At 42.4% G+C, this 15584-nt stretch overlaps 1 protein-coding gene across 3 annotated transcripts in view; it reads right to left on the reverse strand.

The window, feature by feature from the left end:
- Positions 1–6786: 6786 nt before the first annotated feature.
- The window catches only part of TMEM63A (transmembrane protein 63A), a 30383-nt gene continuing 21585 nt past the window's right edge, over positions 6787–15584 (reverse strand). For all 3 annotated transcript variants that reach the window (XM_066316290.1, XM_066316291.1, XM_066316292.1), the window contains 6 exons: positions 14918–15080; positions 13956–14061; positions 12860–13027; positions 9499–9614; positions 8478–8540; positions 6787–7898 (listed from right to left, as the gene is read on the reverse strand). In XM_066316290.1, the coding sequence (XP_066172387.1) occupies positions 7728–7898; positions 8478–8540; positions 9499–9614; positions 12860–13027; positions 13956–14061; positions 14918–15080 (787 nt within the window). In that variant the 3' untranslated portion in view covers positions 6787–7727. The remainder of the gene's footprint in view (positions 7899–8477; positions 8541–9498; positions 9615–12859; positions 13028–13955; positions 14062–14917; positions 15081–15584) is intronic.

Here is a 15584-nt window from a genome sequence, read left to right on the forward strand (position 1 = left end):
CTGCTTCCAGAATAGTAGTGAGCACTAATTCCATGCTTACTTGTAAATGCTTTACTTCGCTCAAAATTTGTGTTCACATTTGCAAAACATTGTGTGATGCAAGCCAGTCTGTTTTGAACACTCAGGAGGAAAACACAGAATCATTCCCTTTGAAATAGATTCTCTGTGGAGAGAAACTTGTTTAGGAGCAGTATAGTGAAAGAGGGTTCCTTATTCAGGAGGAGTTGGCTCACCTCTGACAAGAACAGCTGCTACAAGCACCACTACACACCGTCCTGCACAAGTCTATCCTGCCCTGCTCTGCACACCAGGTAACTGCTCTTCAGGGTTAGATAAACTACTGTCTGAATGAGAGAAACTTGGACCTAAAAGGTCTAAAATTTAGGAGCTTAAAAATGATAATTAAACTCTGCTATATAGCAGAGTTTTTGTTCTGAGTTTTGATGTCACGCTTCTCAAACCTGAAGCCCACAGCTATCAGCTGTTGCTCATCACCTACTTACCTACAATTAGATAAAAATGCAGTGAAATACTATGACAAAGTGAAAAAGTATGAAATTAGCTATACAGCAGCTATAAAACTGCCCTCAGTTCCTTTTCCCTTTTCAAAATAACTCTCTGGTTTTAGCAAAGCACAGCCAACCCACCACCTCTAGTGCAAGGTTTAATGAAGTGTCTGTGAGCCAGTGCTAGCATCTGCATCTTTTGCTGTAGTGAGCAACTCTCCCAGGAGCCTGAGACCTGGATTTGACAAGAACCTTGAGTAAATCCAGATTCACTTCTGATACTCTCTGGTACTGGCTACAGGCAATTATTTGGTACAGATTACCAGAAATAGTTCTAACATTTCTGTTAGCAACTAACTGCATGTCAGACTATTGCAGTAATAATAAGCAGTACAAAAGGAATTCCTACTCCATTACAGCTGTTCTTATTTATGTCAGCCAGCTGAGGATCTGCCATTTAGCCAGGGAATATTCTCTAAAAAGGCCAAATGTGATGCTCTTGGGCTGGCTGAGCTGTTTCTGGGGAATAAGGCTCTGAAAGAGTAGCTACAGCCTTCAGGATAACACAGAATCTGGTGACACAAAACTTTGTTTTGCTCCAGGGCCATTTTTTAGTGAAGGTTCAATTTCTGTCCCAAAGTTGCCCAAAAGTCCCTGCTCAAAGAAACTGTTGTCCTCAAAGCCATGCCATATTATTAAGTTGCTCCAAAACATGCATTTATCCCACGCTGAAACCAGAAGTAGCTGACCTAAAGCCTGCTTTTTAATTATCCAGTCATAGCTCATTAAGAATCTTGATAAGGGGTTTGGAACCATGGAGATGCCACTGAAAATAAACAACTGGCACTCTCCTTCCAGCTGAAGTGCTTTGGAAAGTGTCTGCTTCTGGTATGGAAAAATACTGGTAAGGTCATAATCTTCTCATTCAGCTCCAGCTAAACAAACTCCTACTACAACCAAATTTGACTTCTGATTTTTAAGCTGCAAACCATAATGTCCTGAAAAATCCAAGTCACCATATGCATCCTTTGGACATTTTACACAACAAGACAGGACTTCATATACATTAAACAAAAATGTCAAGCATTACTCAGATTGTGAATGGAAAAAAATATGAATAGAAATCACACTTTCATATGAAAAAGGAAGTGAAACCATTTAATGGAAATTAGGATGTGTTAAGCCTAGTATCAGAATTAGCTCTAGATCCATGAAGGGCACCAGTCATCACCACTGAGTCAGCTGCAATTGCTCAGGGGCAGGACTGAGGTTCAAAGCAGTCAATCAAATGCATAATTCTGTCTTACAGCAGATGCAATATATAATATGCACTACATAAAGATACATTTTTGTCTGAAAGAGGAGTGGAAAGCTCCTCCTGGGTGCTGTGGAAAGAGACAAGGAATAAATCCATATTGATTTCAGTGTAGCTTATTTTAAAACACTGAGAAATGATGCTGCTTGTTTTACTTGCTGTAATAGCACTTCAAGGAACATCAGTCACACTAAAACTGTCTTGCTCAGGATTAGTTTTCTTTCAGGGAAGAAATACCCTGTGCAGTGCCAGACAGCCCTGATGGTGTTATGCCAGTGCTGCTAGAAGAATTAGCCCCATTACAATTGTCAGTTGTCTTCTGGAGAGCAGATATTTATAAACAAGTCTGTGCTGAGTGACAGCTCCTTCCCCTGGCTAGGTGTAGTCCAAACCTCAGGCTTCCAAATACCTTCCTGACTGGGCTTAAAGATGCTGAGGATGATTGTGCCCTCCCTGTGTTTAATAACTGAATGTCTGCGGTTTTGAGGAGATGATGAACGATAAAAAAGATTTTAATGATGAGTTTCATCACCTTCTTAAATGAAAGATAATCCTTGGCAGCAGTACTTCAAACCATTGCAGGTGACCAGAGGGAGTGCAGCAGAGGGAAGAGGTGAGCAGAAACACAATAGGACAAACTCCAGTCTAGAACAGTTCCTAAGCTCTTTTTCAGCCAAGCCTGCATTGTTGGGTGGCTTTGTGTGCAAACACATTTGTACCTCATGAGTTCTAGGAATTCTTGTATAGGCTTCAGGGAGCTAAGGTCTACCCCTGCATTTTTGTCTCAGTGGAAGTTTTTTATCACCCCAAGTCTTCTGTGGCTCATAAATGTTTTTGAAGTGATCAGAAGGCAATTCTTAATCTTTCAGAGAAACCAGAGGCAAAGAGGGTTTAAGCAATATCTCACAAAAACTGAGCAGAAGAATCCACTGCAGAACATGGATGATGTCATTCTCCTCATTTCTCCACTCTTTTTCTTTTTGAAGATAAATAACTTAAATGATTCCTCTTAAAGGTGTTCAACTGATTTATTTCTCAATTTTTGCCCTTTTCTTCCCAGCAGATTCTGATTCTTCATCTGAAAAGGGAATAAATTCTTCCTATTTTAGGAACATTTTTGAAGTTTCAGATCTCAAATATAAAAGAACAAGAAAACCCTACTTCATTCTCTAAATCTAGAATCCTATCATAAAGAATTTCAATGCCTGCAACCAAATGATGGTACTTAGCAATTCTTTAAATCACTTGGTTTTTCCATTTTCATCTGTGGAGATAGCTGCTGGTTTTATTTCTCTGTGTCTGTAGATGGAGGAGAAAAAATACTGATAATTTGCCTTAGGGAAAAAATACCTATTTAGAATTCCAAATAAGTTTTGACATGGAACATCTTCACTTGAAAGAAGCAACTCAGTGCTTTACATTTCAGGAGAGCAGGCTATAAAAAAGCCAATCAGTCTGAAAATTCAAGCATAAACCAGCACCAAATGCATGAAAGATTTTCATACAGAAGGTAGGCCAGCTGTGTACAAAAAGACATCTCTCTTACATTTCCTTACTTCTCAGTCTTCCTCCTGTACTGCAACTTTTTTGTTTTTAAATTTCAGTGAACATCTAAGAAGCACAAGAGATAGGTGCTGGTTTTGAAAGGTACCTAACTTCAATCGCAAACTTTTGCCCTTTTGTGCCACTGCATAAAAATGGGAGGTTCACAACCACACAGCAGTAATGATGAGACAGCAACAAAATCTGGCTCCTGTTTTATTCAGGAGCACCTTATGACATACCATACATTAGATTCTAGAACTCTGTCTTCAATATCACTTTTGAGAAGAGTGCTTTCATTAATTATTTACCAGCACTTAGTTAACCACTGAGTGTGGGAGCAGATACAAAAATTTCTCTCTCTCCTTGGCTATTTACAGTCCCACCCACTTCCACTTGAAGTTGTATTGGCTGCAGCTGAGATGCTCCATTCTAACCAACAGGATGTGGGATATAGAGCAAATGCCAGGACTTCACCCAAGAACCAAAAAATTATAGGGAAGAATGTTCCATTATAATGATCCAATCTTCAGTCTCTCCACTTTTAGTTGTTTCCTTTCTGTTTTTATCCTTCAGACAGCTGTCCTCAGAAAGACAAAAAAAACACCTCCTGTACTTCTGAAATATCTGAAACAGGCACTTGCAGCTGTTACAGACAGGTGACAAGCAGAATACTTCAAGAAGTCTTGTCTAGATAAGACAGAGAAGGAATTTGCAAGATCACTTTCAGATAAGACACATGACCCTAGCTATCATTTGGAGTTAAAAGTGTGCATTTCCTTATATTATTGAGACAATAAAGAGTGTCTTTTCTCTGTAGTCAATAGACTTTGGAAAAAGCTCCCTTCTCCCCAAATCTTCTGCCTCTCACCTCACTTTTGCTAAAAGCCAGGTGAAAACTCTGTGGTCTGTTGCTTCTGGGACAATCCCACCTTCTTGAAAGGAAGGCTTCCAAACACTCATAACCAGATTATCTGTAGGACAGACACAAGAAAGCTTCAGTTGTGCTGCCAGCATGTGTGGGCAAGCAGAGCTGGGAACTGGACCTCTGTAAAGAGCCAGAAAGAACATGGCCTACTGCTACACTGGAGCACTTGGAAACTTAGCCAGCACAAAGATCTGCTTTTGGCTCAGGATATGGGAAAAGCCCAGAGGAAAACAAAGCATGAACGTGTGCACCTCATGCAAATGAGAAAATGCAATAATCTGGGTGTTGAGGATGTGTTGTAAGAGGGCTGGAGGTGAGCCAGATGGGCCTGGCACACAGAACCCTGGCACAGAGCTCCGTGTATTCAAGCAAGCCAAGGCTTCTGAGCCTCAGCAAACCATGCAGCTTTTTCCTCACCCTGGAAGAAATTCATCTTCCCTGAAGTCTTTGCAGAAGTGTACCCTGTTGTACAGTATCCAACGATCCAATGCACACTATCCAATCTTCCAAGTGTCAGAGGCTGCTGCCCTCAGCTGTGTCACAGAGAATCCCATCACAGACCTGGCTCTGGAGCTTCCTCCTGTGGAGGGAGAGTGTCAGACTGCCCGGGATTCCTGCACCCGGGAGCACTGCTGGAGGTGCCTGCTGGAATGTCAGGAAGGACCTAGCAAGGAGCAGGGTGGGGGAGGAGCTGCTCCAACTGAGCAATGCAAGGCAAGCAGCAGGCGCTAGATCCCAACAAATATGGCTTCTGGGAGCCACAATCAGCAGCTCCAGCTGGGCCATTTGCTTAGGCTGCCTGCCAAAAGGTTTATAAAAAGAACAGTAAAGAATGTGCCATGGCTTTAAATATGAATTTCAAATACAGTGCAGCCAATATCCACATTTGTTGAGGCGTCCATCCCTCAGCTCTTCTCTGAGGCTCAGTTAGGAATGCAAGGAGTTTCTCCTGTTGATCTAATTTTATCCCCTTGCAGATATCCACCAGCATGAAGGAATGAAGTAGAGCCAGGGCAGTTTCCTAATTACTTCCAGCTCTGTGAGAGAGACCCAAAAGACAACAGTGAAGCAAGCACAACACATCAAAGATGCCAAACCAGCCTATAATTTGTGTGTTGCTGTACACAGATCTTGTGATAATTTACTAATAGGTGACTCCAACCTTTTATCCAGCTGGTGCCTGTCCTAATACCAGACATTTCTATGAGTTTGACTGCAGCAGAAAACAGTAAGTGAAATATGCAGGTGATTTCCCTATCAGGCACATGAACTGGTTGAGGTCCTCAAATCCCAACAATGACTTTTTAGCAAGTTGCAACTTTCCATTGCCTTGGAGGTGGGTTTATTCAAGTTCACAGGAGAGATGGTCCTGCCTGTGTTGAACTTCTGCCAGCCACAAGGAATGTCACCACCAAGATTCAGCAGCCTTCCAGGCACAAGAAGGAAATCAAATCATTAAAGGAGTTTTTGTCCTCAATATGACACAAAGAACCTCACAGCGAGTATCAAAAGTCATCTGTTCAAAAAAGTGAGTTATATCACAGAGCATAAAACCCCACAGCCCCAGCACAGTAAACAATGTGGTAGCTGAATGATTTATTTGATTCTTCAATAAGCACACGCATAAGCATCCACTGCTGTTGCAAACACCTGGATGAGATGAGGGTAGTGCAGCTAGAAATGAGTCAGAACAATCACAGGCTTCTGATCTCATTAACACAACAAGCTGCCTCCTCCTTGTGACCACAGATGTGTATCAGAGACTTATAGATGAGTAAAAAATGTGGGGTCTGTTGGGTTTTTCACCTTCTTGGTTTGAACATCAACCTGAAATGGCAGTGTCTGCACAAGGTATGCACCACCTCGTAATGCCACGATTGCTAAAAATCAAAATGTACACACACACACACACACACACCAACCACTGACTAAACTGCACCACTAAAGTGAGAGTACAAAATGGTTTGACAAGTCCATGCCCCCCTCACTAGACAAGGGTCCTCACCTGCCTTTTAAGAATCAGGAGGTGCATCTTCAGCTAACAGGATGGGCTGGTAATCAGAGAGCTCAAAGCTTCACAGGGTCGTTCTTGCAACAGGCAGGTCTCATGCTCAGCACTTCTCCAAGTGCTGTTCTTGGGAAGCTGGAGACAGCCCTGCAAGACACTGAATATCTGCACACATTTATGGCACAAAGTCTCCTTCAATCTCAAGATGTTGCTGCTTTACAGACATGCTAGAAAAGGTCAAATTCAGGAAATAACAGTTTAACAACAAGCAAGGAAACAGAGGGTGAAAAGCTTCTCCTACCCATAGGTTGCCAAGATTCATCCCCTAGAGAAATCCAAAAGTATTCAAATTCCTCACGGGACATACTGTTATTCCAAGGCTTGTGGCAGTGCTCTTATGAAGAGTTCATGACCATGCTGTGAGGCAGCCAGCAAAAGGAATGTTTCAACACAAAGAGAAAAGACTAAACAAATCAAGACATTGAAATTTTTCTAAACTCAGTGTTTTATTGCTCTGTGATTTTTAGTTACACTTTGACACATTGCACTTCAGGACAGATTAGCATCTACTACATAATTTAAAAACTTAGTATCTTACAACTCATATAATTGGCACTATAGAGAAAACCCAGAGATCTGTCATTTTAACCCAAGACTAAAAGAGATAAAAAAATGTTTGCATCCTTTATTGTTGGCAGGTGAACTTTCATTGTGGAAGGCCCTTAAAAGTAGTGAACAGAAACTAACAACCTAAATGCCCTCCAAAAATATATAAAAACAGTATCAGATAAATCAATCCCTTCTTTACACCAGTCTTTTTGCTTTGGTACTTTTAGTACCCAAGTGCACAGTAATTCCCTCATCTCTTTTCAAGGAAAAAAAAAGTAACATGATCAAAACTATGCTGACTACTTTGGGTGAAAAGAGGAAAGACTCCCACACACCATTTCCAGCACCCACACAAACAGCATTTTCATCAAAAGTGGCATTGTCTCAGGATTTAACACATCCCAAGAGGTTTATAAATAATAAACGTTGGGGGCATTTAAAAAGGGAAGAATTATTTTGAATAAATAAATGACAGCTCTAATAGCTGCATTGGCTTTGGTGACCAGTTATCTATATGCAGCATAAGTTATCTTCATAAGGCAACTGATGAGCTAGCAGAAGTGAAGTCCCTGAGGATCAGCATCTCTGCATTCAACTTGTTTGTTTCACAACGTGTGTAGACAGCCTGGAAAACAATCAGTCCCAAGGCATCTGCTTTTTAATCTCCCAGCACAGCTGCAGACCACACAATGAATTATTTCTGTACCTTTTCTGCAGGCAGGAATACATAAATAACACCGAATACTTAGTAGGAGGTGGCAGGGAGTTAGTTCTGCGAAACCTGGGCCAAGTACTCCACCTTGTGTTCGTCCTCGGCACTCAGAGCGAAGCTCCCGGCGCCTGCTCCACAACGGCGGCTCCAGCGCTGAAGCTCCTGATTCCTTCTGCCTGGGAGCAGGTGTTGTCCATGGTGCCATAGGACTGCTGCTCCGCGGGGGTCAGCACCGTCCTTTCGGTGGCATGAGGACGCAAAACCTGCGGGACGTACATCTGAAATCACAAGTGAAGGCTTTTAGTGGTCTCTCAAAGCACAGTGCTGGGATAACTCACCCAGGAGAATTTTTCCCCTTGTCACTCTTCTTTTCATCCTTTTCCCATTCTTCACCTTAACACCTCAGGCCTTTTGCACCCTGCTGGAGGCTTCCTGGTGCGCCTGCACCTCTTGACTGTGGCACGAAGGCCTTTCCTTCTACCTCAGTCCTACATCCTTCTCAGTGACAGGGCAAACAAGACTTGCTACATGTCACAGCTTTCAGAAGCAAAGCAGTGACAACTGACTGCATTTGGCAGCTATCCAGATGTGAGGCTCTGTCTGGGGCAGGGCACAGAACACAGCACACAGAAGCAGTGTGTCTCAGCTACTCCTAAAACAGCAGCTGAAGGTACTTCTGAACCACCTGGGAGAAGTCAAGGAGCCCAGCTGCAGAGCTCTCTGGTCCCACATGCACATGGGAAATTCCACAGTCCATTCAAACTAATAGGTTCTACACAGGCTCTTTGGTAAGCAGGGTGAGAAATTAAGTTTTTCTAGGAAACGTAAGGGAATATTAATAACTCTCAGCTTCTTACAGAAGAAGTTGGGACTGTTGGTACATCTGTGTCTTTTCCTCTTTCACCTTGTGTGTCTTCAATCTGTAATCAGCAATAGGTGGGGGAACAAAGAGAGAGAACATTGAACTGGTGAGTGAAAACAATACACGCAGATCACGAGCACCCAAAACCTGCACAGACAGATCTTAGTGCAGTGCTGGCACTCTCTCCACCAATCCTTCTACACAGAATCACAGAAAGGTTTGGCTGGAAGGGACCTCAGAGATCATCTAGTTCCAACCCCCTGCCATGGGCAGGGACACCTTCCACTAGGCCAGGTTGCTCCAAGTTCCACCCACCTTGGCCTTGAACATTTTCAGGGATGGAGCATCCACAGCTTCTCTGGGCAACCTGTTCTAGTGCCTCAGCAACCTCATAGCAAAGAATTTCTTACTATTACCTAATCTAACCCTACTGTCAGTTTAAAGCCATTCCCCCTTGTCCTCTCACTACATGCTCTTGTAAAAAGTCTCTCTCCATCTTTTTTTGTAGGCTCCCTTCAGGTACTGGAAGGCTGCAATTAGATCAACCCAGAGCCTTCTCTTCTGCAGGCTAAAAACCCCAAAGACTCTCAGCCTGGCCTCACAGCAGAGGTGCTCCATTCTCTGATCATCCAGGTTGTCTTCTCTGAACTCACTCCAACAGGTCCATGTCCTTCCTGTGCTGGGACCCCAGAGCAGGATGCAGCACTGCAGGTGGGGTCTCTCCAGAGCAGAAAGCATACTCTCCTCCCTCAACCTCTTGGCCACACTGCTGGGGATGCAGCTGAAGGTTACTTTTACCATATTGCTCTTTTCTCCCAAATTCAATTCCTGCAGGCACAGAGACTTTCCACTCTGCCAAGCAGCCTACCTGTGCTACAGGCCCTCTTCAGCCATCTTACCATGAACCTTTGTGAACAGACACTGCCAGCAGGAAGGCAGGGACAACCCAGCAGGAATCGCTGGTGCTCCATTAAGCACACAGGTAGGTACTGAAAGGTCAGGTGTCCATCACTTACCCTATAATTCAGTGGACTCAGGTACTTGAAACAGCCAAAACAAGTGTAAGCCAAGCAAATAACAATAGTGATGTTGACAACCAGCAAGGTAAACATGGTTGTAGGTGCTTTAAAACCTAGAAAAATATCCAGAGAATACAATATAAAAATGCATAGAAGAAGAACCCAACAAAACCAAAAGAAGCTTTTATTTATCCCTCTCATTTTCAGAAGCCTCATGGATTTTTTTCTTTAGAGGAACGGGCAGCCCACTTCCAGCCACAGACAGGAGAATGTCATTATACACTAGGTTCTTCCACTTTTCCTAGAGACTAAGAAATGTTGCTGTAATATTTAAATTATTAACAAGACTCAAAGTGATTCTTCTCCTCCCTCATTCATCCATTCTGGACCAACTTCTTAAATACTTTCATTAATGATCTGTGAAATATAATAATAACTACATTGATTAATTACAATGATGGCACCCAATTGGATGGTTTGCCATCAGCTCAAGAGGATGGAGGTGAGGGGAGAGGAGAACCAAAATGGTCTTGGTGGATAAAACCACCCCACCTGCTTTAAAGGATCAAAACAACAACAACAACAAAACCAACAGCAATATAAAACTGTATGTATAAAACAGCAAATAAGTACAATTTGGAAGGAAGAATAAAATGTAGATATGAGGGATAACAATAGCACTGCAGCACATAACTGCTGGAAAGCAGTTAGTAGTGGGATGGTATCACAGAACATGGAAAGAGAGGAAAATGAAAAAGGACAAGCCTCTGGCACCTATACAAAATAATTCAGTGCTACTAAACCTTCAGCTGGGTAGCCTTGTCTACAATAAAATATGGACAGAACTGGGAAGAATCCAAGGAAAAAGGATCAAGAGAAGAAACAGTAAACACAGACTAGGCTGACAAGTAAGTTTTAGTTCAGAGAGAGTGCAATAAACTACAGGAAATGACATGGTTGCCTAGTATGGAAAAAGTATTAAAGATTACAGTGGCTTCTTATTTTCTAGGTACACTAGGGAAATATTCTAAAGAAATTAATCTCCTTTTGCAGCAAATATGATTTGAATAGGCTATTGGGAAAAAGTAAACATCACTGCAAATCCTAGCTGTTTCCAAGCTTCTTCAGACAAAAGAGGCAACACCAACCTTCAGACATTTTTGTGGTAACCCCACCATAGACAAGTTTTACACTTTAGCAGGTTATTGAAGCCCTGCACCGGTCTGTTCACAAGGGGAAAAACACCACACACATGCAAAAAACAAAACCAAAAAAGCCCTACAAACATATCACTATTCAAATAAAAAAAAAAGGAAGTGAAAAAAACCTCCCTAGGGGTATTCTGGAATGTCCTTCAGAGGAGACTGTTTTTATAAGCACAGGTTACATGAATATTTACCAGATGATGAGGTATGTCTACACCAAAGCCAATGTATGGTGCCAACAGCAGCAGGTTAGTGAAGGAAAAGTCTCCTACATCAGTTTTCCCTGCACTGTGTCCTCAGAAATCCTGTCTGCCAACAGCTCTGGAGAACATGGGACTCAAGTGACTGCCCCAGGAGATGGGGGTTGAACTGCAGATAGGATCTCACCTCTGCGGTGAGAGGCCCAGCAGTGCTGCAGGTGTAGGATGGGGGCTGGATGGAAGGGATGGAATAAGAGTTCAGAAAGAATACAGGCACTGAGGAGGAAAAAGATGAGTACAGCCTCTCACCTTCTATATGCAGTGAGGTGGTTTTTAATCCTGACTGAGAACTGGGGGAGAGGTCTTTCCAGCTTTACATTAATATACAAGGAGTGAGAAATTAGAGTATCATCACTGGACTCTGCAACCAGACTGAAACTTCCATACCAACCCAACTGCACAAGTCAATGACCAAGCAATCAAGTTTTACACCATAAACTGATCTATTTTGCAGATAAGGAAGTAGAGCTCTTACCCTTCCTTCCTTATTTTTGGCACAAGAAGCAGCAATGAAATGAACGGCAATGAAATCAAAGTATCAAATTCCTACCTCTCAGACTGCCCTGTGCACTGACAAACCACTGAACAACATCCTGTAAACAGGATCCTCTACACTGACCAAGCCAAACACAGTAATCCAGTCTGTGTTTTCCATTATTAAGATCCCTGACAAATGATGGTTTTACCATGCAGAACTAGAAAACATTATAATAAAGACTTAATTTTTACTTCACCAGGATTTCCTTTCTAATAATGGAAGAGCTGCATCAGATGCCGAGCACTTGGAGTTGATTTTTCTAAAGAATGCTCTAGAAATGTTCCTATTAATTTAGAAGTCCCAGATTTGTTGGTCTTCCTGGTTGCAAAAGCAGCTCCCAAAACAAGGGAAAAAAACAAGCTCTCAAACATACAGGCAATGCAGGAACATCTATTGAAATCCAAGGACAGCCTGAAGCAATAGTTTCAAGTGCCTCTTGCATCTACAAGAAGATTTCCCTACAGCTTTAGGGAGAGAGAAAGCTGGATGACAGCCTGCCAACAACATGTTTCTGACTACTGGTATGCTAGAAAACACAATGCAAACATGGGCATTTGCCATGAGGGCACAACAGAGTTAGCTATCAGGAGCTTCCTTCCAAAGAAGGGGAACCCAACCCTTCCAGCATCACTGACATTCCATGCCAAATGCTTCCTCCTGTATCATGGATAAAAACCCATAAGGTGCAGCCTACCTTTTCTGACATCTAAGCTGTTGGTACAGCACAGCCAGTACTATCAATGCTAAGTATTTGCAAAAACACAGAATGTCTCAATTTTAAAAATAAATTACACACAAAACCCATGAAGTTTCAAACTACAATGTGGGCAAGAAAATCACCATCTCACTGCAGTCTTCCACGTAAAATTTGATGGATGATGTGCTACTAGCATTAGACAACATTTTAGCATTTTTCCCTAAGTGATGGCAGTACAACCAAGGCAGCAGCCAAGTCACCCAGGAATATTAAATTTATGCCTAGGCTGCACAAATGTAGGTAGTGAAGCCAGCAGCCATCTTACTATAAGGAGCTAATTCTGAATAGATTTTTGTTTTATGCAATGATTTTTACTGTCTGTCACTTCACAGCCCAGCTGGCCAATTCCAGGTGTACTTATATAAGGAATACATAATCTCCTTTGAAATGAAGGAGATTTCAGTTTAATACATCAGCCATCTCCATCAAAGGCTCTTGTGCAAATCTTGTGTAGTTCAGTGCCACAGGCAACCACCATGACTCCCTCTTTATGGAAGGAAAAAGAAAATCCACAAAGCTTATGAAACTTCACATCTAATTCAGGGAAGGTGGCAAGGGAGCTGGCAGCAGCTTCCAGGTGGAAACAGGTAACACTCACCCAGCCGCACAAATGAGTAGAAGTAGAGCCAGAACAGGCAGAGGATGGGAGCTGCCAGGGCCTGATTGACAGCTGCAAAGTGCATCTTCTTCTCCAGCTTGGCAGGGAGATAGGCGTAGTACAGGTTGTGACGGTCCACCATGTGCTTCAGGAGGATGTAGATCAAACCTGGCAGGGAAAACAGGAGAGCCAAGCAGAGGCTGTTGGAGGTTTGATAAACAACTCTGTGAGGAGATCTACACGAACCAAGTGAGTGGATACAGCCCAGACACAGGGAGGGTACAGCTGCAAGACAGCACCTGCTCCTAAGCTTGTTCCAGCCCGCCCCTCTCCACACACTTCCTTGTGGTGCCTCTTGTGCTCCCAGGGAGAGCCCAAAGCTCCTTCCAGATGCTGGCACATGAGGCCAAGCCAGCAGGGAAGACTTCCCAACTCCCCTTCCACTGTGCTGGTAAGGAAGGCATGACAGTGGTTTAACATCTCCCTCTCAGCCTTCACCAGATTCATGAGTGGATTTCAAGTCAGCTATTCCTTATCCAAACAAACAGCCAGCAACTGCTGTGGCAGCCATGAACTGCAACTGCTCTGGGATGCAGCAGCACATTCAGATATTTACAACTGCATACAAAACGGAATGTAAGTAAATATCAATTACATTGTTACATAAAAATTGGCCACATTTTCCCAATAATAAGGTTGTTGATTGAACCAGTTCTGAACAATATCTGATTTAGATAATTATCTCTTATCTAGCTCTGTGAAGTTTTGGATTAGAAAATGAAAATACCAACTATATAAAATTATTTAGTACTACTTATGTCTGATCTAAACCCCTCACCACAAAGCCAGCACTCTCAAATCTGAAACATAAAATAAATACCTAACAGACATTGAATGTACTTTCAACCTCTAAAGGCAGTACAAGAGCTAAGTAATTCATCATGTTTTTCACTGTTCTTCCATAAGAAGGGAAGGAAACTTGGATCCAAGTCCTAAGGATTATCAACATTTGAATGGGAATAAGAATGCAGAGCTGGGCCTTCCACACTTCCCACATGCCCCATCTGACTCCCACAGTGCTCACTGGAAAACTTACCAAAAGGGACAATGATGGGACACGTGATGCTATAGGCCATGATGACAGTGAACACACACAGCATCCAGGCATACATTGCTCCAAATTCATATTCAAATGCCTGTTGCTAGGAACAAAAACAAAACACCCAAAACTCTCAAGTCATCCATCAATGTGTCAGGAGTTAAGAATAGATTCACTGAAGCAACAATTCACCTTCTCTTATTCACTCCCCCGAGAGATCAGTTATTTTCCTAAGAGGCAGAAATTATGTAATTAGATGAATTATTTTGTGTTTTTATTATCTGGACATACAGAAAAGGTGCTGTTTCTTTCCTAGCCTTAAAGTATTTTCTCAGAGAATCTGCATCTACAAGAAGGAGCTCCTCAAAAATCACAAGGCAGAAAACAATTGTGCCTGACTCAGAACCTTCACCTACACTGTGGCAGCTGTATACAGGCTTAAGTTCCCATGGTAACACCTGGAATTTCAAGCTATAGGATGAGACTTCACCTGGAAGTGAAAGTCCACCTCTTAAAATGGAATAGAGGCAAAAATATATATTTTGCTAGGTGTATGTTCAGTTTGAAGCAAGTTGTACACACCTGACAGCAGAAACTACCTCTTGACATATTTGAATTTAAAAAAACCCTGAAGTTCAGGCTATAAGACAAAATCAGAACTATTCTATAAAATCCAAATCATAAAACTCTGACTTAGAGCTATGAAGAGATTGATACCTGAAGCTCAGAGCCTGCGTTTTGATTTTTGACCATCTCTGACTGGAATAAATCCCTCCCTGTTATCTGTGCTGTGAATGAAGGGAATATGAACCTGTCCTGGACAAGCGAAACAAAGGCTAAAAAAAAAAAAAAAAAAAGATCAAGAGATGATAGTTAATGGTATGAAGAATGGGTACTCCCACTGTTTCTGACAAGGATCAGTCATGGAAATGCCTCCTGCTAAGGAGGGGCTCCCATACCTGTTTGATGTTTTTCCTCTCTGCAGTGGACTTGGCCATGATCATGCGTATGGTGTAAAGGATGAGGCCCGGCAGGCGCAGCAGCTCCATCCCATTGCCCACAAAGGCAGAGGCAATCACGTAGTTCACAAAGAAGGCTCCCTGGTCAGGCAGGAACACACATCTGCCAGGAAAGACACCAAACACTGACTGGGAGGAAGGCAAGCAAACGTTGGAGGTGTACAATGTATCCCTATTGCCTTTGGAAATCTCTTACCATAAGAATAAGTACTATATGCTTTAGGAAGTAGCCAGAAGAACTTCTGATAACCTTGTTGTAAAAGAATACTGCACAGCTATAAATGCAGCCAGGGGAGCATCTAAGAGCTTGGCTGAGTCGCAGGTCAGATGAGGAATAAACTGTTCACAAAAAGATGCAGCAGCCTGATAGGTGGCTGACAGCAGACAAGAGCATCCTCTAATGTCTGCAACAGCAACCTGACACAAGATGAGATAAGACTGCAATAGCATAATCATCTCTCCTAACTTAGTAACTCCTAATTGCCTTCCTGTTACTGATTTTGAAACAGCGTTTGGAAATCTATGTCCTAATAATTGCATTCTATTCTTTCCCTCCAGACACAGGCACAAGAGCTTAAAATAACCAATATCTGCAAACTTGTAATGT

This window comes from Sylvia atricapilla, chromosome 3 (genome assembly GCF_009819655.1).
Source record: "Sylvia atricapilla isolate bSylAtr1 chromosome 3, bSylAtr1.pri, whole genome shotgun sequence".
In the NCBI taxonomy this organism is placed as follows: Eukaryota; Metazoa; Chordata; class Aves; order Passeriformes; family Sylviidae; genus Sylvia; species Sylvia atricapilla.